This window comes from Peromyscus californicus, unplaced genomic scaffold, assembly GCF_007827085.1.
Source record: "Peromyscus californicus insignis strain IS unplaced genomic scaffold, ASM782708v3 Scaffold_7__1_contigs__length_154581171, whole genome shotgun sequence".
In the NCBI taxonomy this organism is placed as follows: Eukaryota; Metazoa; Chordata; class Mammalia; order Rodentia; family Cricetidae; genus Peromyscus; species Peromyscus californicus.
The window spans coordinates 54,859,835-54,883,874 of record NW_026294595.1 but is presented as its reverse complement, the minus strand read 5'-3'; the positions used below and the strand labels follow the sequence as shown (position 1 = coordinate 54,883,874).

The 24,040-nt window shown below is 41.9% G+C and overlaps 1 protein-coding gene across 8 annotated transcripts in view; it reads left to right on the top strand.

Moving 5' to 3' along the window:
- Znf385b (zinc finger protein 385B) overlaps positions 1-24,040 on the top strand; it is a 407,065-nt gene that overhangs the window by 346,357 nt on the left and 36,668 nt on the right. For all 8 annotated transcript variants that reach the window (XM_052723003.1, XM_052722998.1, XM_052723006.1 and 5 more), the window contains one exon: positions 13,723-13,885. In XM_052723003.1, coding sequence (XP_052578963.1) covers positions 13,723-13,885 — 163 coding nt within the window. The remainder of the gene's footprint in view (positions 1-13,722; positions 13,886-24,040) is intronic.

Sequence of the window (24,040 nt, the reverse complement as noted above, 5' to 3'; positions counted from 1 at the left end):
AGACACAGAATCCTTCTGTGTGGTGCTTTGGGATTTAATGTCATCAGTTTCTGTCAACTTTTTCTTGTGCCATTTGGGAGGAACAGAAAAAACTAGATTCTAAAAGAGCCATTGATGATTTGTTCAGAGTTTTGTATTGAAATAGTTTAAGCCAACAAAATGCCCCACACATATTTTTAAACTAAAAATGCCAGCAGTCACATTTTGTGATTCTGTCTATACATTTGCACAGATGGTCAGAGAACAGAGTATTCATTAATATCTGTGAGTCGTGGGGAAATGATAGATCTCCACATTTGCAAAGTGCCACGATAGGATTACTGAGTTTACAGATGTAAAATTTAAAAAAAAAGATAGAAAAATCTAAAAACATGCATATTTGACATTTTTTTCCAGCAACTTGCTACAGATTTACACATTGAATAATCATCATTTGCATGAATATCCATTTCTATAAATGTGACAAACTCTTATTAATTTGCATGATATTAACATTAATAGGGATCTCTGATAAGTCAGGTATGTGTGAACTGTATCTTTGCTTGTTCCAAATTCTTACTTTAAAGATAGTGCACGTGAGTCTCACAAACGGGATCAAAGCGTAAGAACTGGAAACCAGCAGAGACAGCTTCTCAAGCCCACATATGCACTTAATGCGTTGAAATAGAAGCAGCGGTATCATCTTGGTGACTCTCACATGATTTTAACAAATTACTTCATCTCGGCAGCTAACAGTCTTTTTAAAAACAACTTTCTTTCCTTTTACTGCCCACCCCCTGCCTGCCCCCAGCTAACAGCATCTCTTTAAAAATGTTCTGGTTTTTGGACGTTCATACAATCACTACTGAAATTTTCCCCAGTCACGGCCATTTATTAATATCTTCCGCCATTCTCTCTTTTAAAGAGAATTAGTTATTGTGTTCCTTATTGAACAAGATAATGCTACCTGACTAACATCCTCATAATTCAGATTCCTGGCCGGCGGTGCCTGTCTCGGTGCCAGTCTCGGGCTCAGTTCTTGCCTCCGGCCCTGGTCCTTGTTTCTGGATTCCAGCCACAGAGACTTTGACTTCCCTAAACACGCCCCACACTCCCGCCCTCAGCCTCTCCCACTCCAGATCTAGTTCTTACTCATCTTTCAGGTCTCACTTGTAGTATTTCTCTCTCACAGTAGTTTTTCAGTGTTTGGGAGACTAATTTAGCCCCGCCCCCACTGGCTTTATTAAATGGGTCACGCTTGGAAACATGTGTTTAACTGTTGAAGCCCCCGCTCCATTGGTAATGACAGAAGAAGGACAGAGGCTGGATCTGCTCTGCCCACTGCCCTCTCTCTGATGCCTAGCTCAGCGCACAGGAATGGAACTAAAAGGATCAAGGTCCTAAAGCCATGCTCGAGGGTTAAAAATGAACTTACCATGACCGTAAAGCTGTGGTTCCCAACCTTCCTAATGCTGTGACCCTTTAATAACAGTTCCTCGTGTTGTGATGACCCCTCACCATAAAATTACTTTGTTATTACTTCATAACTGTAATTTTGCTGCTGTTATGGATCATAATGTAAATATTGGATATTCAAGATATCTGATATGTGACCCTGTACTCTCCAGGGGTTGCGACCCCACAGGTTGAGAACTTATGCCTTAAAGACTACCCCACCCCCCAAAACTTACTTTTGCCCCAGGCTACCTTTTAGCATCATAGCAAAAGAGGAGGGTCTATCTAGTTTTGAACCCTCTGTGAGGGCTGTTTTGAGCTAGGTTGCGGACTTCTGTCATTGATCTGCAGGGTACTGATGAAAAGCCTCTTCATCTTTGGAATCCAAGATCTTCCATTTCTGATATTGTGATTGAGCAATATTAACTGTCCAGAGTTCTCTGGGAACTCCCACCAGTCATACTGGCTTCGCATGGCTTTATAAGGTGAAATGAGGTTCTACATAGAACGTGCTTAGAGCTCTACCTGGTGCATGGCAAACGATATTAGCAGCTTTGTGTCTGTGTTTTTACTTTTGAGTTCAGGAAGATGTGTAGGGGCCATTATGTTTACAGATTTTCTGGATACCATGTTTCTTTTCTGGCTGTGTGTTCTTGGACTCTTCAGAGTGATGGCAGTAAGGTACTCGTGTCTTTTGAGGCAGCTACCAGTCCTTTATTTACACAAACTCAGCCACCACTCAGCTTTTGGTGTGCAATATCGCCAACTTACTTCCAGGAGGAGATGACCTCAGATTCCATTATTTTCCTGTTATTTAATAAAGCTGATATGAAATTGCAGAAAAGTGCTTTAGCACGTCAAGTGCTGCCACACTTCCCAAAGCCGACGGTAGTTCCTGGAGAGGTGGAGTTTTAAGTTCTCTCCTCTTGGACATTTTCGCTTTGTCCTCTTCTCTGCTCCATCCTGCTTTCCTGGTGACCCTTCCTCTGTGCTTACTGATGAGCTTCCCCCTGCATGTCTGATGTAACTGTCTTCTCAAGACTCTTTCCTCAGATAGATTTTCTCCCCACTGTACGTAACTGTTTTCTTGAGATTCTTTCCCCAAATAGATTTCCTTCCCACTGTTCTTAATTCCTTAGGAACCTCATCCATCCCCAAAGATTCATCCATCATCTTGTCAGCCAGTTCCCAAATAGTTGTCTCCACTCCAGCCACCTTCCTCAACTAGCAATTGTTGAATCTCCCCAGTGTGTATCCCAGGAGCAGCTTAGAGAGAGAGACACCCAAACAAAATCCTCATTTTCTCCTGAGAGATCTCCCATCCACCATTCCTGTACACTGTTGTTATTTGTTTTTGCCATTTTCTCTGCCATTTGGCTATGAAAATTTTAAAGTGGTCTCTGTTTTTCCATCCTCTGTCCTTACTTGAGTTATATTTTGATGTAATAAAAATTATATTCATTCACTTACCCATCCGTGTAATAAATATCTATTAGATGTCTGCTATATTTCAGGTAATGTGTTAAGCGCAAGATACAAAATCAAGAACAAATATCTTACAGGCACGAGCTGTAATGGAGGCTGTGGTCTGGTGGAAGAAGACAGAATGAGTCAAATGGTCATAGGAATTCATAAATAAATTTGAAATGGGGGAGGACTTTTGGAAAATATCATACAGAGTCAGGAAGGGGGGACTGCACTAGCCGTCAGTGGATGTTACTTTGGAAGAAGCCAAAGTTAGTACCCAACCTAGTAGGGGATCTCGGAAGGCTTCTTCAGGAGGGGAATCTAGCCAGGTTCCGAAGGAAGAACAGGAATTAACTAGGAACCGACACAGGGTAGCATATCAGGCTGCTGGAAAGAAGACTGGCTATATTTTACTTAGGCTGTAGTCACTCTCGGTTTTTCAGAGAAAAATAGAAAGGACCCAACAGAAAACAGAACTAGGGAAGGAGAAAGCTGTGCAGGTTGCTAACATGGTGGTTTAGATTTTTTAAAGCAGGAACGGTGAAGCATTGTGGGTTTTTTAAAACCAAGGAATGGCCATGGTCAGATTTGTGCTTGAAAATACTGCTACAGAGAGCTGAAGAAGATCTTTGTGTGACCACTGAGGAGGCTGTTGTGATCTAGACAAAAGACAGCAGCCGCCCGCTTTCATCAGGATGGTTTTGACAGAGGAAGAGTCAGCCCGGCTGGAGAAGTCCCCGGGTGAAATCCATAGGGTCGGACATTTGACAGAATGTGGGTGTAGCGTGTGATAATGAGGATGCCACTGATCCTTTCAACAGATGTAGAGAGATGCTGTTGATAGAAGAGGGAGGTGACTCGGTAGTTCAGAGAGGGAGACAGCAATGTCTGCTATTAGTTTTGAATTTTTGTTTAAGATGCTTTGATACTCTCCAGAGTCCAGTGTGCAGGTAGTTTTGTATGCTATAGTGTGGGTGGAATTGGATGGAGTAGACTGGAAAGCTTGGGGTAAAAACTCAGAAAGAGCTAAGAATAAGCAGTGTTTGATGACTGAGCAAGGACAGATGTGCCAGCAAGGGCCCCCTTTGCCAGAAACCCTTCTAGATACCTAGCTTCTCTACTTCTTCAGGTCTCTGTGCAAATTCCCTTCCATAGAGTGTCCTTGGTGCCTAAAATGGCATGTCAAACCACTACTGTGAGCCACCTTATTCTTCCTGTTTTCACAAGACGGTGCAACAGAGTCAGAGACTGTGTCGTTTATCACTTAACAGGCCCCCCCAAATATTCTACACATATATGAGTTCATTATTTATTTTCTGTGTCCACATACTAGAATGCAAGTTTCAGTAGTTATGTCTTTCAACACCTAAAATGGAACGTGGAAAATAATAGGTATCCAATGAATATTTATTGCATGAATAAAAAGAATGAACCCCCAGTGCTAACTTTCTGAGTATAGATTTTCCTTTCTTGTTCCCATACACATGGATGACATTCAAGAAAATGGTCCATTACAATGATTCACGGTGATCTCACCCTGTGTCATATGTGCACAACCTGTGTTGTAACGTGCTGGTCAGCGGAACATTTGTGGGAGTCGGTCCTCGCCTTCCACCATGTGAGTCCTAGGGAGCTAACTCGGGTCATCAGGCTTGACTGCGAGGGCCTTTACCCGCTGCGTCATCTGGCTGGTCCCCATAGAACTTTTAGAAAATATACAGACTCAGAAAGGGGACTCCACTAGCATTTGCTAAGTAAAATATTTCAGATTTTGCAGGTGAATCAAAGCTGCAGACATTTTTGTCCGTTTTGCCTCGAGTAGATGAAGCTCTTACGTGTAATGAAGGCTGCAAACACTGATGTAGAATGAAAACTTCAGGTTTAATCGGGTGCTTTAATATAAAGACACAAGTCTCGTGGCAAGGTTGGCTATGTGTTGTTTCATTTTCCCCCCCTTAGTTATATTTGTATATTATGAGAGTTTATTATATTGCTCTTCATATTCTATTTAATCTGACTTATAACATTACGCTGGGGCTTAGTCCTTTATTTGGCCCTTTGAAATAGGAATTTTTGAATGACTGTAAGACAGATTCTGAAATGCGTAATGAACATATAAAATACTGCTAGAGCCGTGTTTCAACCCATGCTCTGAGCATTGCCCTCTCAGAGATGCTCTGCCACTGTAGTCGACATTAGGCTATTATTCGTGGAGTAGAAGGGCACACAATGCAGGTTCTCATTTTAGACTCCTTTGGTGCCATAATTGTCATTAATATGGAAATGGAAATGAATGTAATGCTTTCTTGGACTGATTGAAAGTAAATGTGTGGACGTCTGAGAGCCTCATTTATGACAGTCCAGAAGGTCTGGGTTAGTGAAGTGAAGGGTCACAACAATGCCCCATTGAAAGGGCGTGATCCTCACAAACATGCCAGCCAAGCAAGTAAAACTGGAGTCATTGCAAAGTCAGAGATATCCTTCTCTCTCACAGTAGAAGTAACTACCATCTTCCAGGTTTATATAAAATGTGAAATTAACTTGAGGAAAGCGGATCACTTCCACTTTTAAATACTGTGGGAAAATCCCAAAATCCAAAGCTATTGAGTAATCATTGACAAATCTTTACTATTTTCTCTTGTGTCATAAAGACAAAAAATAAAATCTACATGATTCATAAAATGTTCTAAGGGGATTAGTCCCTGTATCTGTAATTTTAAAGGAAATTAGGTATGTCCTAAGTTATAAAAATGTCTTTTCATGTGGTCATGTCAGTGTACAAAGCACTTCCCTTCCTGTGCTGGATATAGTCATTTAAAGAGTGTAGCTTACTGAGTGCGTTCTCCGTGGAGTCAGTCATTCATTCCCCTTGTATTTAAGCGTGGCAGAGCACACCCCACCAGGGTTTACTGCTGCATCTTCCCCTAGCTCAACTGCTGGGCACTTATTAGGAATTCACTTACATGCTTTCTGTGTTCAGGTGCTGATCTCCAGCCCAGAAGGCAACATAAGCATCCCTCAAAAACTACAAAACCGCAGCCAAAAGGCAGAGTAAATAGTCCTGGGTTTTGTTTGTTTGTTTGTTTGTTTTGTTTTGTTTTACGATGAAGCATCTCAGACACTTCTTTCTAAACTCCCAAGTAAACTGCAATGACATTTAACAGAGTTGTGTTGCTAAGTGCCTGTGTGGAGGAATTCACAGAAGCATCTTCCCATTTGAGGGGTGAAAGAAATCTCATCTTCATTGTTTATGAACAGAGTTAAGAAAAGAATCAGCTGGGTTGAACTTTACCTTAGTACATGGATGCGATAAACTTGGTTTGGTTTTTGTTTTGTTTTGTTTTGTTTTTATTTTGTTTTTGGAGATAAGTTTTAGTTATGACCTCATTTGAAGTGAAATAAAGAACTAGGAAAGAGAACAGGACTGAACAAATCAAAGGACCTGCAGTCAGATCGCAGTTAATGCAGGCACTCCCAGATAACTGCCTTATGCTGCCCTTATCAACCCTAAGTTGGCAACGCAGTGTGCCGTTGGATCCCTAAGGGAAGAAGCTAAGATTGGTGGGAATCATCTAAAATTAATAATCCCCCTTCAAACAACTAAAGCTGGGGAAAATGGCAGTTTTGTTCACTTGAAACTGTGTGAGAAGTCCCTGTACTTCTTTTTTTTAAGAACAGTCCTCAGCTCCTCACCACAGTCCAGCTGATGATTAACTCAAGCTGTGATGTCCTAACATACTACCTGTAGCCAGTCAGTGTGCTTATGTGCAGCATCATATGTATGCTGAGCAGAAACACAGGCATCAAGGCTCTCACGTGACTAATAGGAGGTATTTGAAAAATTACTTTGAACTGTACTAAAGATCTCAGCACTTTTAAGAAATGGATTAATTTGCCTCTGTTGAAATGTATAAAGTGAAACGATGTCTGTATAAAGCTGGGGTATCAAACAGTGGCATTCTGAAGCAGCTGTGACCCGAGAACTCTACTTCTGTCTCTAATATTTGATGAAATTTAAATTGGGCCCAAAGAGAATTAGCAGTCTAAAAGTGCACATCATTTTCCTCCTGGAGAGCTACTGCTTTTCCCTTTAGTGATGCAGAAAGATTTGTAGTTGCTGGGGTGTTTTCTACACTCTACAGCCAGTATGGGTTGGATGCCATGTGCAGGGCACTGGCCTGCTTGCTACCCTAGCCTGGAGGATAGCATCTGTGAAGAACTGTATGTGTGTGGTGCCCCCTGGAGTTAAACAGTATCAAGGCACTGAATGGACTGTAGAAACCAGAATTGTTTCATTAGGTAGATCTCAGAAATTAGCAAAGACATTGAGTCTCTTGAAGCTGAAAAACTCAAATCCGTCATAATTTTGTCTGGACATTTTGTTTCCAGCAGATTCCCAGTAAATGGGGATTGAATGAGGTGAATACCAAAGCCAGTCATAGGTCATATTGATACTGCAGACTATAAAATGCCCAATATCAGAAGAAAAGTTTACTAGCAATCTTTACGTTGAGTAAGTCTTTTTCTTGGGTGTATCTTAGCATTTCTTATATTGTAGCCCTGTCTCTGGAAGTGTCAAATCTTGTCAGTACAAAAGTACATACAAAAAGAGTTTATGAAAAGAAATTTAACTTTGTGGTAAGGAAAAGACTCAAGTAATTATTTAGCCTCTATTTGGTAATTTTTAATTTGTTTCTTAATACGTTGATAGATTTCGAAGTGTCATGATTTTATCTCAAATAATTATCACGGTGGTTTAGCAATGATACAAGATTATAGTTTAGCACACAGGATACGATCTGTAATGTAAAAGCAACATCTAATGTCACAATCGCTTTCTATCCGAAATGCTCACTAATAGAGCATTTGCTGTGCAACTGAGAAGCACCGTAATGGTTCCCATTTTACAAAGGACATCATTTTTAAGGTAGCATGGCTCAGCAACATTCCTCTGTTGTTTTCTCTGTGTCAGTGTGTGCTAGAGAAGCTAAAAGCACATATGCCAGGAAACTCTAGAGTTCAAAGGACATGCTGTCCAGTACACGCTCTTCTCTTTGCCCCCAGGTGCCTCCTGCTGGGGACTGCCACCTCAGAGTCCGGCCCAGAAACAGGGCCCAACCTCAGCATCCTCTTTTGAGGAGCTTCCGTGATCCCCTACAATCTGAGGAGATTCTTCTTCTCTGTTCTCTGACTCCTGCAGGTCGTGGTTGCTCAGTCCCTACTGTTTTTCACCCTCTTGCTTGGGGTGATTTTTTCATCTTGAACTTCGGATTGTGGTGTGTGTGTGTGTGTGTGTGTGTGTGTGTGTGTGTGTGTGTGTGTGTATGTGTATGTGTGTGTATCTTTCCTTTCTTTACCTACTGATCCTCAGTAGGTGGTGGTCTTTAATTTTACAAGGTCACGCTGTCCAACACATGGCATGTGCCAAATTGTTCTTTTAGAACAATCAGGTTTATTAGCCTATTTATGATGGTTTGCTTGGCATATGTTTTACTTAGGATTTTAATTATTTAGATGTTTTATTTAGAATGTGTTGTTGTTTGTTTGACATTAACTGACCACTCTCTGCAGCTTGTACCACCCTGAACACAGCCCTTTTTTTTTTTTTTTGTTTTTTTGTTTTTTCGAGACAGGGTTTCTCTGTGTAGCTTTGTGCCTTTCCTGGAACTCGCTCTGTAGACCAGACTGGCCTCGAACTCACAAAGATCCACCTGCCTCTGCCTCCCGTGTGCTGGGATTAAAGGCGTGCGCCACCACCGCCCGGCAAACACAACCCTTCTCTCATGGCCTTGCTGAACACACTGATACCCAGGGTAGTGGAGAAAGCGATGCCCGAGCTTAGATTAGGTATTTTCTTTAATCAAGGAAACAGTTTGACTTATTTCTGTAAACACAAAAAGGTCAGTTCTGTAGTAAAGAGTCGCTCACTCCCTGGCACGCCCTGAGTTTGCCTTTCCTTACATGCTCAACACGATTTGACATCATGACTGGAGATCGCAGACTCCTCCCTGAGGCAGAAATTAGAACTCAGGTGAAACTCAGAGATGAGAGCACTGTAGATTTTAAAATGTCTCACTGGGAATACTTCATTACATTTTCAGTTTTAAATCAAAACCTTGTCTAATTCCTTATTTTTTTTTTTTTTTTAATTTGGACCAGTGAGATTCTGAGAAATGCCGAGGATTTGGGAACTCAAAGAGACTTAGTACCAAAGGGAATTAATGGAAGAAAATGTATCCCCAGATGTCATTTCCTGTGAAAGCTGTTTTACCAGGGGACAATGGGTGTTCTGGGAGCTACATAAATGACGCCTAAAATATGAGCCTAGATTCTCATCAGTTCACAGGTGGAGGTCAGGATGGGTGATTCCAGCAACCCTTTCTATTTCCGCCAGTTCTTCATAGGGACTTCCTTCTTCCTTCTCCTTTTTGAGTGCTCACGCTCAAACCCAGGGCCCTGTTCAACAAAGTGCGTGCCTTAGTGCCAAGCCACATCCCCATGTGGTGCTCACTGCCAGGTGGGATTCCAGCAGCTCTTTGGAAGCCGTTTGCACTAGACGGCCATCTCCTGCCCATCAGTCACTGGCCTGTAAAGACAGTCCGCCTGGCCAAGCAAGTCCATTGTTGACCAAGTTTGATTGTGGTGTCACCTGGTGCCTTAAGTTTTCTGGCTCTTGTCCTTGCTTCTTTCACTCCTCTGCTAAGGTGCCTCCTTGCTAATGAAGCAGGGTCAGTGTTGTTGCTGTTTAACAGTGTCTCGCTTTCCACTTGAAGATCTGCCCAGGAGGCAGACACTGTTGACATTGCCTCAGATAAAGCTCTGAGGATAGCAAATTGCCAGGAACCAAGAACAGCCACAGGGAAGTAGAAGTGTGCCAGATAAGAGGGAGGGGTGACCGCCACTCTCCCTGTTCCAAAACCTGCCACTTCACTTGCCCCAGACACCAGTCAGTGGGAGCCAAGGACCCTCGGTGGCCTACTTCTCCGTGCCCCCAAACCGAGAGGGAAAATGGGTCACATTGTGGAGAGCCCTTTCTATCTTGACATGCAGTGAGGTATCACTTAGCTGGATCTTTATCTCAAGTGCTAACTGATGCTGTTAACTTTCTGCCCTGATGCCAGGAGATAGTAATGAGGAAATCACACTCTGTTCATCTTGTCCTCAGAAGTTATATTTAGAGAATCCTGTTCTTGAGCCAGAGGGCACTAAATAACTCTAAACTACTCAGTGCACTTGAAGAGATGACACCTTGAAAAGTCTTCTTGGAGCCTTGTATGTGGCTGTAATCCTAGCCCTAGGGAAGTAGAGGCACGAAGGTCAGGAGTTCAAGGCCAGCCTCTGCTGCCTAGTGAGTTGGAGACTAGACTTGGCTACACGAAACTCTCTAAAAAACTTAAAAAGGGGGTGGGGAGTATCCTAGTGCCTTGTAGAAATTGTTCTATAACTAAAAAGTAGGACTCCAGGGCTTTCTTAGCTAGTCATTAAAAGGATTGGGCCTAATGTATTATCTTCCTTCAAAATTAGGTAGCTGTTCCTATTCATAGAAATTTCAGTGGCATTAAGGTCTCATCCCTTCCTGTATTATTTAAAGTAGTGTACTGTCTTGTAACTTTTTAGTTCTAACAAAATGACAGTGTAAACTTAGTGCAGGCATATGGAGATACATGTGGGTATGTAATTAAGTAGAGATATCCATCTAAGAGCTTCCTATCCACTAAATGCCTTCCCGGACACCCTGCGTGACTGTTGATGAGTTATCTGCCTTTAGCATATATGGTTTCTTATTTGCAAGGCACTGGCTGATAATGAAGCCTAGCACAGGGTACCATGAGGCTCACGTGAGCTAATTTGTGCAGTGTGCATTCACCCTGGGACAGTGCTCAGGAACATTGCCATCACTGTTATTTCCATTATCCACTTTTTATCTTCATTTATTTTCCTGGTTTATAATTATTGTTTTAGTGTGCTTTCTTTTGCTGTGATAAACACTGTGACCAAAAGCAACTTAGAGGGAAAAAAAAAGAATTTTTTCAGATTACACTTTCAGGTCATAATCCAAGATCAAGGGTGAGGGCAGGAACTAAAGCAGGAACCAGTAAGAATGCTGCTTGCTGGTTCACTTCCTGCCTTCTCTTCAGCTGTCTCTATTACACAGCCTAGACCTCCTGCCTAGGAAGGGTACTGCCCACAGTGGACTGGGCCTCCGACATCAATTATCAATCGAAAAAGTGCTCCATAGATATGCTTACAGGCCTCGCTGATCAAAGCGATCTCCCAGCTGAGACTCCCTCAGAAGGTAACTCTGAACTGTGTCAAGTTGGCAGCCGAAGCTGACTAAAACTACCCAGCTACACTGGATTTCACCTTTCTTGGCTAATAAATGAAAGCCTAATAATGTTTTTTCTTTTTCCCTGGAATTTTTTTTTAACCTTGGCAAAGAATATGAGAAATCCGTGAGCATACTAAGTAAGAGCAGTGATAAGTCAATGAAGAGCTAAAAACATAATTGTGGGAAGACACTGAGAAAAGAAGTACTTACAGTTAGCACAGGCCTTGGGTGACAAAGGTTGTAACGCACAGGAAGTCACTGGCGCATTTTTAATTGTAGTGCAAAATGAACCTTACCTTAGATTATACTTCTACCAAGACAATACATGTTTTCACATCCATTTCACATTGGAAAAAAAAAACCACACACAACAATGTCAAAGAGCTCTGAAGAACCACTGAGTTCCTATTCCAATGGGACAGCAAATGTATAGATAGAATATTCAACTAGTTGTGTCTTTTCCTCACATTCAGACTGCTATAACGTTCAGCAAGAACACCTACCTTCATCTCATCGTTTATGCATTCAGCAAAACTAGGCTCCCCCCGCCCCCCACCCCGTGGTGGGACACAGGTGATGGGACATTGAAGTGCTGTTCACCATCTCTAGCTCCACGGAAACAGGTGAATTGCTAAAGACAGTGAAGTTATGTGTGTTCTGTTTCAGTTGGAACAAAAGGAACCAGGAAGTCAGGGAAACATTTCCAGTACACACACACACACACACACACACACACACACACACCACAGCTAGAGATGGCTTAGGCAAATGTGGCATTTTGGAAGAACACTGTATATTGAGTAATGACCAGGAAACTGGTTGGTTCCATTTAAGTAAAGGAGTACAGGACTGATAATGACTAATGTTACCAGGAACTTGGGCTATTATTATAATCGGCACATTTTTGTTACCTTCATATTCCTCACTCATGATTTTACTTCCCAAATAAGCCCATGTTCTCCATGCTTCCTTGTCTATTGCCCCCTTATCATACTTAGTCAATAAATATAATAAGTAGCTATTGTAGAAATCCCCCTCACTTGAAATCTGTTGCCTTGTGCATTTGCTGGAGAATTTCATTTCTGTGATAGTCTGTTCCGCAAGGCAGCCCACCTGCCTTTCACTGACCCCCCCCCCCCCAGTGCAGATACTCTACCGAGTAGCCTATGTGACCGGCCCCCTCTCCAGCCATACCCAGGCCTCTGACTTTCCAGCATCAGTGCTTTCCCTGAGCCAAGCATCTCCCACCGAAAGTGCACTTTCCTCTACCAGTTCATGTGAAACTCTGCCTTCAAGTCCTCAATCAAAAGCTGCCAGTTTTAGGAAGTCTCAGTCAAGACTACTCCTCTCTGGTGCCTCTTGGTTTTTGTCCTGCATCCCCATCACATGCTTTGCTGCGTCTGCCCACTTCCTCATGAGTGGATCTGCGTTACAGCTCTTACTACATGGACCCATGAAGCTTTGCTCGTCTTGACCATCTTTAGACACACACAGATTCATTGAAAAATGTTGTAAGAAAAATTATTAGCTTAAAAATCCTCTAATAAAGCCCCATCTTGGAGACATAAAATTTTGCATTAATGTCACTTTATAACTAAGCCATTATACCCACTATGTCTTGTTTTATTTTTACCTTATGCATGTTCTTTTTTTCAGTCTATTCAGAATGAAATTCAAATGAATTTAGTTAGATTTTTTTTTTCCTCAATGTGTACAGTAAACAAGATACCAAAAGACCTTGATTAGATGGAAGGTAACTTTGCAAGTATCAGTAAATTAACTGAATGTCTTCTAGGTTTATTGTAATTTGGTGTTGTCTCTTGTCTCACTTTCTCCTTCCTTTGATCTAGTATTGAAGTTACAGTGCTACACATGTTTTATGTTCAAGAGCTTTGATGTGAGAACCACATCTGAGATCAAGGATTGTCCTTACCTCCCTTGTGGCAGGAGCTATAATTGGAACTGGAACCATCCAAGATGGCACACTAAGTGCGTGTAGTTGTCTCCAAAATGTAGCACCATCTTCATTCAGCAGCGTCTCTTTACATGTTGCTCTGTTACTCTAGATATCTCAGAGCAGTGACCACAGGGAACTAGGCGCAGAGCAGACAGGCATTTAGCTAATGAGCGGTGATTGCAGAAGTCCATGTCTTCGAGTTTGAACAGATACTCAGTGCTAATGCTGCCAGCAAAATCTTGAGAAAGCAACCCCCCTGGTGTGAGCCGTGGCGGGAGGGCACTGCTGACCCATCTCACGTCCTGACCCTGTGGTCCACTCATGTAACTTCTAGGTTTTCGAAGACACGAGGCCTCTGTTAGAGAGCAAGGTTTGAGATGTTGAAACCTCTTAGATAAATGCCGGAAATGGAGTCGAGCGCTGACTTGTAAATGTCTGTGGTGCCTATGATTGATTGTATTTTTTTCCTGCATGCTCATCCATCGTGGTGTTTGTAAGTAGCAGAAAAATGAGCCTGATTTGTTCTCCTTTGTAGAGCCAGGCCGAGGCCCACTACAAAGGAAGTAAACATGCCAAGAAGGTCAAAGCACTTGAGGCAGCGAAAAATAAACCCAAAATGGTTCCTTCCAAGGACAGCGCAAAGGCTAATCCCAGCTGCTCCATCAGGCCAATCACAGGCGACAGCTCTGACAAATCAGGTCAATGACACTTTTTGTTCTTTGGCATTGTTGTGTTCCTATCCCACCCCACCCTACCCCCCACCCCAGCCCACCCCAATCCCATTTTCCTCCCCCTTGAATGTTGCATGTTACTTTCCATGATTTATTTTTGTAATATGATATGTTTCCTTCACACGAAGGAATATGTGTTAGCACAGAATGTAAACATTTGATATGTCGCCATTCCATGTTGTAAAATATATGCATTTAAATATATGTGTGTATATAAGTATATATGTATCAAAATAATCTAAGACTATTGGTCATGTGTTCAGACAAAAAAATCAAGTAATGTATTTAAAACAGTGGTATTACTCCCTTCTGCTCTTTTTATGTTTGGTTTGTGTTACAGGCTTTTTGGATAAGAGATTCTTAGCTTGTTAATAATAGATTTTTTTTTGTACCTAATCTCGGTGAAGAGTTGGGGTGATTTTTGAGAAAATGACATTAGTGGTATGAAAATGTGCTTAGAAGTAACGGATTCTGACTTCATACCGCCTTTGTGAAGCTCTTCTCTGAATTACAAATAGACCCAAATCATTTAAAGGAATTATTTACAATGCCATGAATTGCTTAACAGAAAGCCTTAATATATAATTAGAAATGTGCTGTTGATGGGAGAGCCTCATAAGAAAATTCTTTAATACAGAACTTGTAATATCTGAGTGAGTTCTTTCAGTGGGAAACAAAATTCTCTGTCTCTTGTTCAGTGTGGAGACCATGAAATTGGATGTTGATAGGCTCCCCTCTCACCGCTGCCCTTGGGACCCATAATGGATTTGTCATCCTGTTTTAGTGGCTAGCTGAGGAACACTGTCTGTTAAAGGACACTAAGAGGACATGTCCCTTTCTTTATGTTTGATTCTGGCATTAGGGACTTCTAGGTTGTGGGAAATACACACTTCAGGTTCTCACCTGATCATCAAAATCCCTGTAGCACTTGAGGAGGAAGCTGAAGAATGCTTACCCATGGCTGCCCAGGGCCATTGGAGACGAGCAAATCCATTACTGTAAGATGAGAGTTCAGAAAGCCTCTTCAAATCAAACTCTGTACAAAGGAAACATTATTGCTTAAGCCCCGTAGATGCTGGCTCCAAAAACATGGAAGCCTGGAATTAAGCTACCAAATGTGGTGTTAATAATAAAGATTCTTGGTGCTTTCTATGATAGGGTCACCAACTTATCAGAGAAACGTGATAAATACTGGCTTGTTACATAACACTTCTAACCCTGTAAAGAACAAAACTCCTGTATAGACAAATATAAAACCTAATATTTAACCTATGTCTAAAGAAGTTATTAGTATAGATACCAAACACGACTTCCACGTGTGCAATTTCACAGTTGGCATCACAGCTCGTGGTGAGGCCAACATCAAGACAGTTATCTGCTAGCAGTTGCCCTGTGTTTGGAAGAGCAAAATCCATCATCCCCTGACTTCCTGCCAGCTTTCATTTTCCTCAGAATATTGTTGCCTTTATGAAGCAATACTCTGCCAAAGGTTTTATTACCTGAATTGTGGTCTCTACCTCCAGCAGAACTTACAAGTAAAAGGATAGAATAATGGAAGTTAGTGTCACCCCATTCCTTCAGTTTATTTTGTGGTTTGAGCTAATCAAATAGTCAGTGGGATCTATAAATACTCCCCACATCGCAACCAAATGTGCTCAGTGTTTCGCCTAAGCCCGATAACCATTTGGGAATTGTATTTGCTCTAAAGACAGTAGTGAAAGTGGTGAGGAGAAAGTGAAGCAGAAAGACTCAAAGAGTGGAGGGATAGAATCAAGGACAGAGCAGTGTGGACATAGAAAATGCAAATGTTATCATCACAGACCATGTTATCATCACAGCCTCTCTTAGGCCTGTAGAGTGCCCAATGAAGACTGTTGGAATGAATTTCACCAGTTGAAGGTTTTTCTTCCACCATTTGAATGTTAATATTCACCAAAGACTTATGTTCATGAAACGAAAAGACCTCCTAGGCAGCTCTGTTTGGTTGGTGAGCTATTGGAACAGTTGGGGGTCAAGGAGCCGGTGATCTAAACAAAGAAAGCAAGCTAAGGTTCAGGGAAACCCCTGGGGGATGAGAGCGGAGAGATGAAGACAGAAATCGCAATCACAGCATCTCTAAAGTCTGTGTGAGGTGGTCTTTAATCCCGAAGTCTCAGCTTTCCCTGGTAGGGTACTGCATCATGCCCCTGCCGCAGTTCCTGTAGGCTCTAGGCATTTAACTCGCTTACTGTGAGACTCTCTAGATTTGTATCGGCAATAAGGAAAATATTTATATTTGGGAGCACCTCATTTTCCATGACACCTTACTCAAAATCTATATATTTGCAAACACACTGATTAGATTACTTGTGGTTTGTATAAGTTAAATGTAAATGAAATATGTTATGTCTGTGAGAACTAACAAAACACCAACATCAGTCGGGAGCAGTGTTTTAAAATAATTGAGTTGTACTTGTTACCTGTACGCTCTTCCCCCTTAGCTGAAACTCATTTCTAAACAAGAATGCCCTTGTGTTTTATAGAATTCCCTAATGAGAAAATTAGAAGCTTTGCCCCACTAGAGAACCTAATCTAAATAACATAACTGATGGTGAATTGCTAACCACCTAGTTCTAAGCCCTTGAATTGCTCCTAAGGCTTTGCTTTTATTTCAGATTCTAGTCTGTGTCTCTCATTCATTTAAAATCCTGTTTGGGGAAAAATAGAAAGAAAGAAAAAAAAAAACAGTCATTATATCCACAGAATTTACTAATCCAACTTCTAGTCTCATGTTTTAGTATCAACTTAGCAGCAGAATGTTGTTTAGGGGAAGCACATTTTGAAGGAAAAGAAAGAACCCGGCATTGAGGGAGAAAGCTTCTGGGAGAGCAGCATTCTGGGATTCATTGAGTACCATGAGATGAGGATTTGAAGTATCTGTGAGGCACATGGAGGCCCCGAAGACCCCTCTGTGATCCTTCATGCTACCCAAAAGCACACATGGTCTATCCTAAGACACATACTCCCCATCTTGCAGGGTTTTGGTGAGCCTTCCTGCCTGCTACTTTGACACTTGGTATAACCATTTCTCTCTTTTATGTTATATTTAGAGACATAATTGGGTTCGTGTTGAATCTGGGTCTGTACAATACAGTGATACTTGTTATAATAGAGCCAACAGATATAAAAATGTCAGAATGACATGGCAAGCTCTCTGTGTCGTTCTCCCAGGTCAGTAAACACAATAGGTTTAAGCTACAATAGCAGGTGTCTCATTTATAGGAAATTCATGATTTTTTTGAAAGGCTAAAGAAAGCCGAGTAAGAATGGCTGCCCCCACTCGAGTCTTACAAGTTGAGGTAGAATTAAATGTAAAACACAGACAAATAGCTTTCTGGTCTCCCAGGATCTGCCCCAACTTTTAATGATGCTTCAGTGGGCGTTGGAAACGTAGTGAGAAGGGGGGGGCAGAGTAGTCGGGGAGAATTAGGGTCAGAACACAGCAAGTCTTAGGCAGCTTCAGGAAGGCAGCTGGAACAACCAGGCCTGACACTGCACCCAAATCTCTCCCTGGAGTTCGAGTGTCTTCATGGCATGCGACACTGCCCATCCCTGTGATGATGTGCCCCACAGATCACACTGAAGGCACCTGTAGCATTTCAGAACTTTTGTTTTGTTTTGTTTTGTTTTGTTTTGTTTTTCGAGACAGGGTTTCTCTGTGGAGCTTTGCGCCTTTCCTGGAACTCACTTGGTAGTCCAGGCTGACCTCGAACTCACAGAGATCCGCCTGGCTCTGCCTCCTGAGTGGTGGGATTAAAGGCGTGCGCCACCACCGCCCAGCTGCATTTCAGAACTTGTAACAGGTTCAAATTCACAGAGCCTTCAAAGGACACCTTATTTCCTACAAATAACAAATCACCTACACAGTCAGCCATATTCTACAATCCTAGGCTTTATATAAGGCCCTTAAAAAATTAATGAACTGTTATAATGGAGAAAAACATTTAAAGTATATATGACTTAGAACTAAGCAGGCTTTTAAATGGTTGCCCTCTAAACAAAGGAAGGCATGATTTCCATTGTCCAGCTAAATTTACAAATGCAATTAAGAGCAAAAACAGGACCCAGAATGTTCTGCATGAAATACCACCATAGGAGCATTAGAGCATGCCTGATTTACAAGATGCAGACACATGAATGTTTTCATGTGGTCCCTTCAAGAACCTTGCAACAAGTAGGGCTAAAATCCATATCCACATTTTCTTCAGTCATGCAACCAGCTGGATTTCCATACAGTTGGTTAGCCTCTATACTGGAGTATAATAGAGCATGTATGTGTCTTTTTGTCAGATGAGGGGTACAACAATGAACAGAAAGATTTCTTTTTCCTCCTCTAAGGGCTTTTCAACCTTACAGCATTTTAAAATTGGAAATGAGTGATACAAAGATAATAGTCACCACTTTCAAGTTGCTCCCCAGAATATGGTATCGGTGAAGAACCGGAAACTGGAAAAGTAGAGCATCTTGAATGAATCTGCGTGACTCAGATCCCAGCATAGTCAGGAACAACCAGGAACTCAGGCTTCCTGCTTCATGCTCATCTGATCCTAATTACTTCTAAACTTCTCTGACTTAGAAGAACACGCGCAAGAATGCCAGGGGATAAAGTCAGGTATCACCAAAGCATTGTTCCCCAGAATGAGAAAGTAGGGGCACATTTTACTGTTCAGTGGCCACTAACACGTTAGGTAAGCGCAGTGACTGTGAGAGGGGATAGCATACATTGTTTTATTGATAATCCTAAAATTCTTGTGTGGCTAGTACCTGCAGCGTTTAACTATAATAGGAGGAGGCTTTATTTAAGAAGTGATACACTTTTTATTTAAGGGGAAATTTGAATAAAACCATTCACTTAGGGTAAATGGCACAAGACAAATGTTCTTAAAGCTACAGCTTGACAGCTGTAGACTCTGCATGCCTAGAGACAGATAATGCTGAATGAGATAAGGCTAAGCTCGGAAAGGACACTGCCAGTGCAGCACAAACTTCACCCTGCCTCCAAACGGGTCCATTGTGTCTGCCTTCAGCACTGTCCACATTCCTCACAGAGTTTAAAACACTCCTTTGAAAACGCTGGCAGGAGGACATGCAGATTATTTTGTTGGCGTCACACCTGTGACCTTTGGAGACTGTGAGATGGCATTGGAGGTGTCAGGGTAGGACAGCTCAGTGGCGCTCATCATAATTGTTAGCATGTGATGGTTTGGCATGATGGCCATTCCTCAGGGGTCAACCAAGATGGCCATTCTCGGGTGTGAACCAAGATAGATGGCCATTCCTCAGGTGTCAACCAAGATGGCCATTCTCGGGTGTGAACCAAGATAGATGGCCATTCCTCAGGTGTGAACCAAGAGCTTTTATCAGTTCATGCATAGTTCATTGTGATTTGCCTACAAAGGCTTGTCATGCAGTTGCGTATGTTTGCCCTGTTGCCTCATGAAAGAACATCTTCAGTTTTGCCAAAGAGTGCTTCTCACAAAGACTCATCCTCTTTATGGGTCCTCCTGTGTATTTAGTAGTTTTTATGTGTTATTACAAATGGAGCCAAGTTTTCCAAAAGACAGCTTCTCATCTCCACTGACAGCCACTGGATCCCATCTGTTAGCCAGCAAGGTCTTCCTAAATGTGCCTTCTCCCTTCCTGCATCCAGCAACAGGACCTTGTGCTGTTAAACAGAGGAAAATGATAGTCTCTTGCTCTGACAGTACCTGTCATTTATAGACAAGTGCCATCATAAATTTGGCACACATCTATCCAAATCCAGGAAGCCAAGATTTAGTAACCTTCATAAAATAATAGATTAACTGTATTTATGACAAACATCTTAAGCGTGAAGTTCTGGGGTACAATCATGTACAACATAAATGAGCCCATCTGTCTGAACAGAACAGACCATTATACTAAAGCTCATATACTCAGGAAATGTTCATAGATCATGAAGACTTTCAAAGGAAGTTTCAAGAAGGAAATTGCCTCCACCTTTACTCATTCCCCCTGAGCATGACAAGAGCAGTCTGCCAGGTGAAGCCAACGGCTCTTCAAACAGTTCTCTCCACACGAAGCTAACTTTGGAAACTTCAGACCATTTGTGGTAGCTTCAAGGCAAATAATGCCATGGGTTTACTGTCACGCTTCCTGCTTCTAAAAACTGCCCCCCTGGTGTTGCTTTAAAAAAAAAAAAAAAAAAAAGAACCAGAAAAAAAAAATAGTGATACTGATTTATGATCGACCTGTTAACTTAAGATTTACTGGGGACATGTTGTAAACCACGTCCCACCCCATGAGCTATGGATTGTGCTTCATTAAGCTTATTATCTTGCAAACTTTCTCGTCTTCAGCCCTTTCTTTATTTCAACTTGGATTCATCTCTTTGACTGCCTTTATTCACAACATTTCTGCATTGAAAAGCTACTGGAATGTAAAAGACTTCGTACATACACTGAATAATTTTGTATAGCCACAAATGCCCTTGAGATTTCAACAAAGGTTATTATTTATATTTTAATGGCATTCCTCTTATTTGCTTCAGGAAAAAAAATTTCACTTGTTGTGGCATATTTTTCTGACAAGGGTGGCTGCTCACATCGAGCTACTCAATAAGTATTTTATATTCTGTGGGCAAGGCACATATGTGAGAGAGTTTTTTTTTTTTTTTAGGATTCTGGACCCAATTCTAATAACATTATCTAGTACCACACAAAAATCAAAAATTCCAGTGGAAATTTTCAGAAGTAGATTCATTTTCCCCACCCTTGCTCAAGTAGGCCCAGATGTAGCTTGATCCTCTGCATCTGGAGAGTGCCAGGCTCAGCCTTGGCAATATCCAGTGGAACTGATTTGGCTCTTGTACAGAATGTAAGGGCATTGAGGATATGGTTTCCTGTTAAAATCCACAAGAATCTGTTAAAGGGTGTCAGTGGATTTATTAAGATATGAAATGGGGATAAATGCACTCACGGATACAGAACAAAGTGAAGAGTCGGCATAGTCCTCCATTCTGCCCAGGGTGAGGGTGAATGGAACCAGCCGTCCCGTTTCTGACGAGAGAGAGAGAGAGAGAGAGAGAGAGAGAGAGAGAGAGAGAGAGAGAGAGAGAGAGAGAGAGAGCGCACCCCCTCCTCATTTTAAGCAATCATGTACCCAGAGAAAACCACGCCTCTATCAGGCCAGATACCCCGAGGTCATTGGTGGAGCGAATTCCCACAATTTCCTACACCAAGACTCCTAAGGATGTTGTGAACTTCATAGGGGCCCAGGTGGAGATCTGTCGTAGGGGCAGAGCCACCAATGTGCCACTGGTACGTTGCCCAGAAGAATTGTGGGGTCAGGGACATCACAGGAAGCTGACTGTGGCCAGTGCAGCAGTGGAAGTAGAACCAGCCTCAAGATATCCAAACTGTGTGTTACGGTGTGTCAACCTGAGAGAGTACAAACACCAAGCCAGGGTTCGAACCTGTGAGAGCTGCACCTGGGGCAAGCGAAGCCTAACATTGTTCTTCTAGCCTCCTTCCTCATTGTAGAGTGAGGGTGTCTGACCTGTCCCACTGTTACATTTCAGAAAGAGCTTATTTGGATTCCACATGCTCAGAGCTATAGGGAATTGACCTTCAGTTGAACTGTGCCTTCCATTGCACTCATCTGATTTAGATGAGACTTTGGGCTTTGGACTTTTGAGTCTGGCATGAGTAAGACTTTTGAAGCAATGGGATGGGATGAATGCATTTTGCATGTGAGGATATAAGATTTGTGGGAACCAGAGGTGGAATGCTGTAATTTGAGTGTCCCCTCCAAAGCCCACAATGAATTCAATTTCAACTGGCATAGCACAAAGGCTTTCGCCAGATAGCAGTGCCATATGGAAGCGGGCCCTCCTGAGACACCAGATTTTTCAGTTCCTTGATTCTAGGCTTCCCAATCTCCAGAAGTAGAGAAATAAACTTACAGTGTTTAGAAAGCACTCAGTTCATGCTCTTCTGTCCTAGCAGCAGAGGATGGAATGAGACACTGCCATGCTGGTGATAATCAACATACGACTAAGGATCATTTTGTGTCCGCACTGTGCTGTGTGTTATATATGCTTACGGCTATAAGTCTTCTGACCAATACTGCAGAGTGAGGCCTAGAGAAAGGGAGAAGAAACTTAGAGACCTAGCTTCAGCTTCTAAGGTCAGTGTATAACCCAGGCCATCTCTCAGCTGCTTTCTTATGACATGCTACCCTTTGGAGGAAGCTTTGCGAACTATACTACTGTATGGTTGTCTTTTGGGTTTTGTTTTTAAGGTTGTTTGGGAATTTTTCTACTAAGTAACACTACTTGAATTCTCTTATCTCAAAGATGTGTTGTCCCTTTTCCCAGCCTGCTTTACAACTGGTTTATTTGTTTTTTGTTTTGTTTTGTTTTGTTTTTGTTTTGAATCAAGTTATGCTGAGCATGGTGCCCGGGGCCTCTAATCATAGCATTAGGGAGACAGAGGCGGGTAGATCTCCGTGAATCTGAGGTCAGCCTGGTCTATGTGGCAAGTTCTAGGCTATCCAGGACTACATAGTGAGACTTCAAGTTATAAGTGGATTTGTCATTATGATGTGTTAATCAAGCTGTGATTTCTGGGTGCCATTTACCTGCATTGCATGTGTAGCATCATGAAAGGAATATGAACCTGAAGTCAGACCCAAGACTTCCACCTCACATTGACTCCATACAATTTTGACTGAGTCATGCTTTCTAACCTTCTAGTTCCTCATCTATGAAATGGGAGTGTTAATATCTACCTCCTAGGGTTGTCAGGATTCATGAGCTAAAAAATGCTCGGGGCTCAGCAAAGTGCCTACCAGGTAACAGGCACTCAATAAATGGTAGCCATAAAAAGCAACCATTTGTTCACAGGTATTCGAGGCCCTGTCCCTGACTCTACCATCATTTCCCACCACACTGATATGCAACAGTGACCTGTATTCACATTCCCTTTATGAGCTTGTTTATTACCTCAGAGTAATTATATGCACATGTGTTTTCATTCCAGGGCATTGTGGCTTGATGAGCCCAATGTCTTGTGAGACATTTTAAAGTGTACAGGAGACCCTGTTGGTCCTCCTCACATTTTTTATGTAATGGAAGAAGCGTTTCTCCATTCTCTCCTTCCCCTGGCTTAAGTGTCTTGGCCCTCTTAGTGCCCGATTCCACACATGGCAGTCATATAGGTAGTTTTATCACATGAATACTATTAAGGAAAATACCATGGTGGAAGCCCTGGTTCCTGCCCTAGATGGTGGGTGAGGCAGTATGACTCTAGCTAGCTCTGGTATCTTCCCCAGTCAGTACAAAGGGGGCCAGGCACCGGTTGACAGACGACTCTGTGTGAGACCACGGTTTTGAACATAGGGACAACCCAACACACTTCCCCTTGTTTAGAGGGAAATTTGAATGTTGGATGTTGAACAGTTGCTCAGGCTGGAGCCAGTCTTGGCCATTAAGAGCAAACATTTGGAGGACATGGGTGATCTGAATGAAAAACATGCCTCCCTGGCAAGTCTCAGACGGCATTTGTGTCAGTCAGTAAGAATTTTGTCTGCTCATGTATTTAATCTTGAGCTGTTTATGAAGCTTTCTTGGCATATGATTATTTGGGCATTTCTTATGAGCTGTTAATGATTTAACCTCTAAGTACACATTTTTTTCCTTTTAAATATGAAATAGCATAAATAAATACTGGAGTTTCTTCTCACAATAGACTGTTTTATTCATGTTTTCAGATATTTGTATTTCTATCTGAATTTCATAATTTTTACCCACTTAACTAGCAAAATGGCTATTAAGTTAAAATACCATTTTTCTAGCACATCATTGTTCCTAGTTCTCTGTTAACAAATGATTTTACTCAATATTGAAATGTATTGATGTGAAATCATTTCCTTAGTGTTCATGAGGGACTGGTTCCAGGATCCCCAAAGTATACTGAAATCTGCAGATGTTCAAATTAATTATAAAAAACAGCAAATTGTTTGCACAGAACCTACATATAGCCTCCCCAATACTTTAAAGCACCCACCACAGAATATTCACGACACCCGTAAGAGTGTAAATGC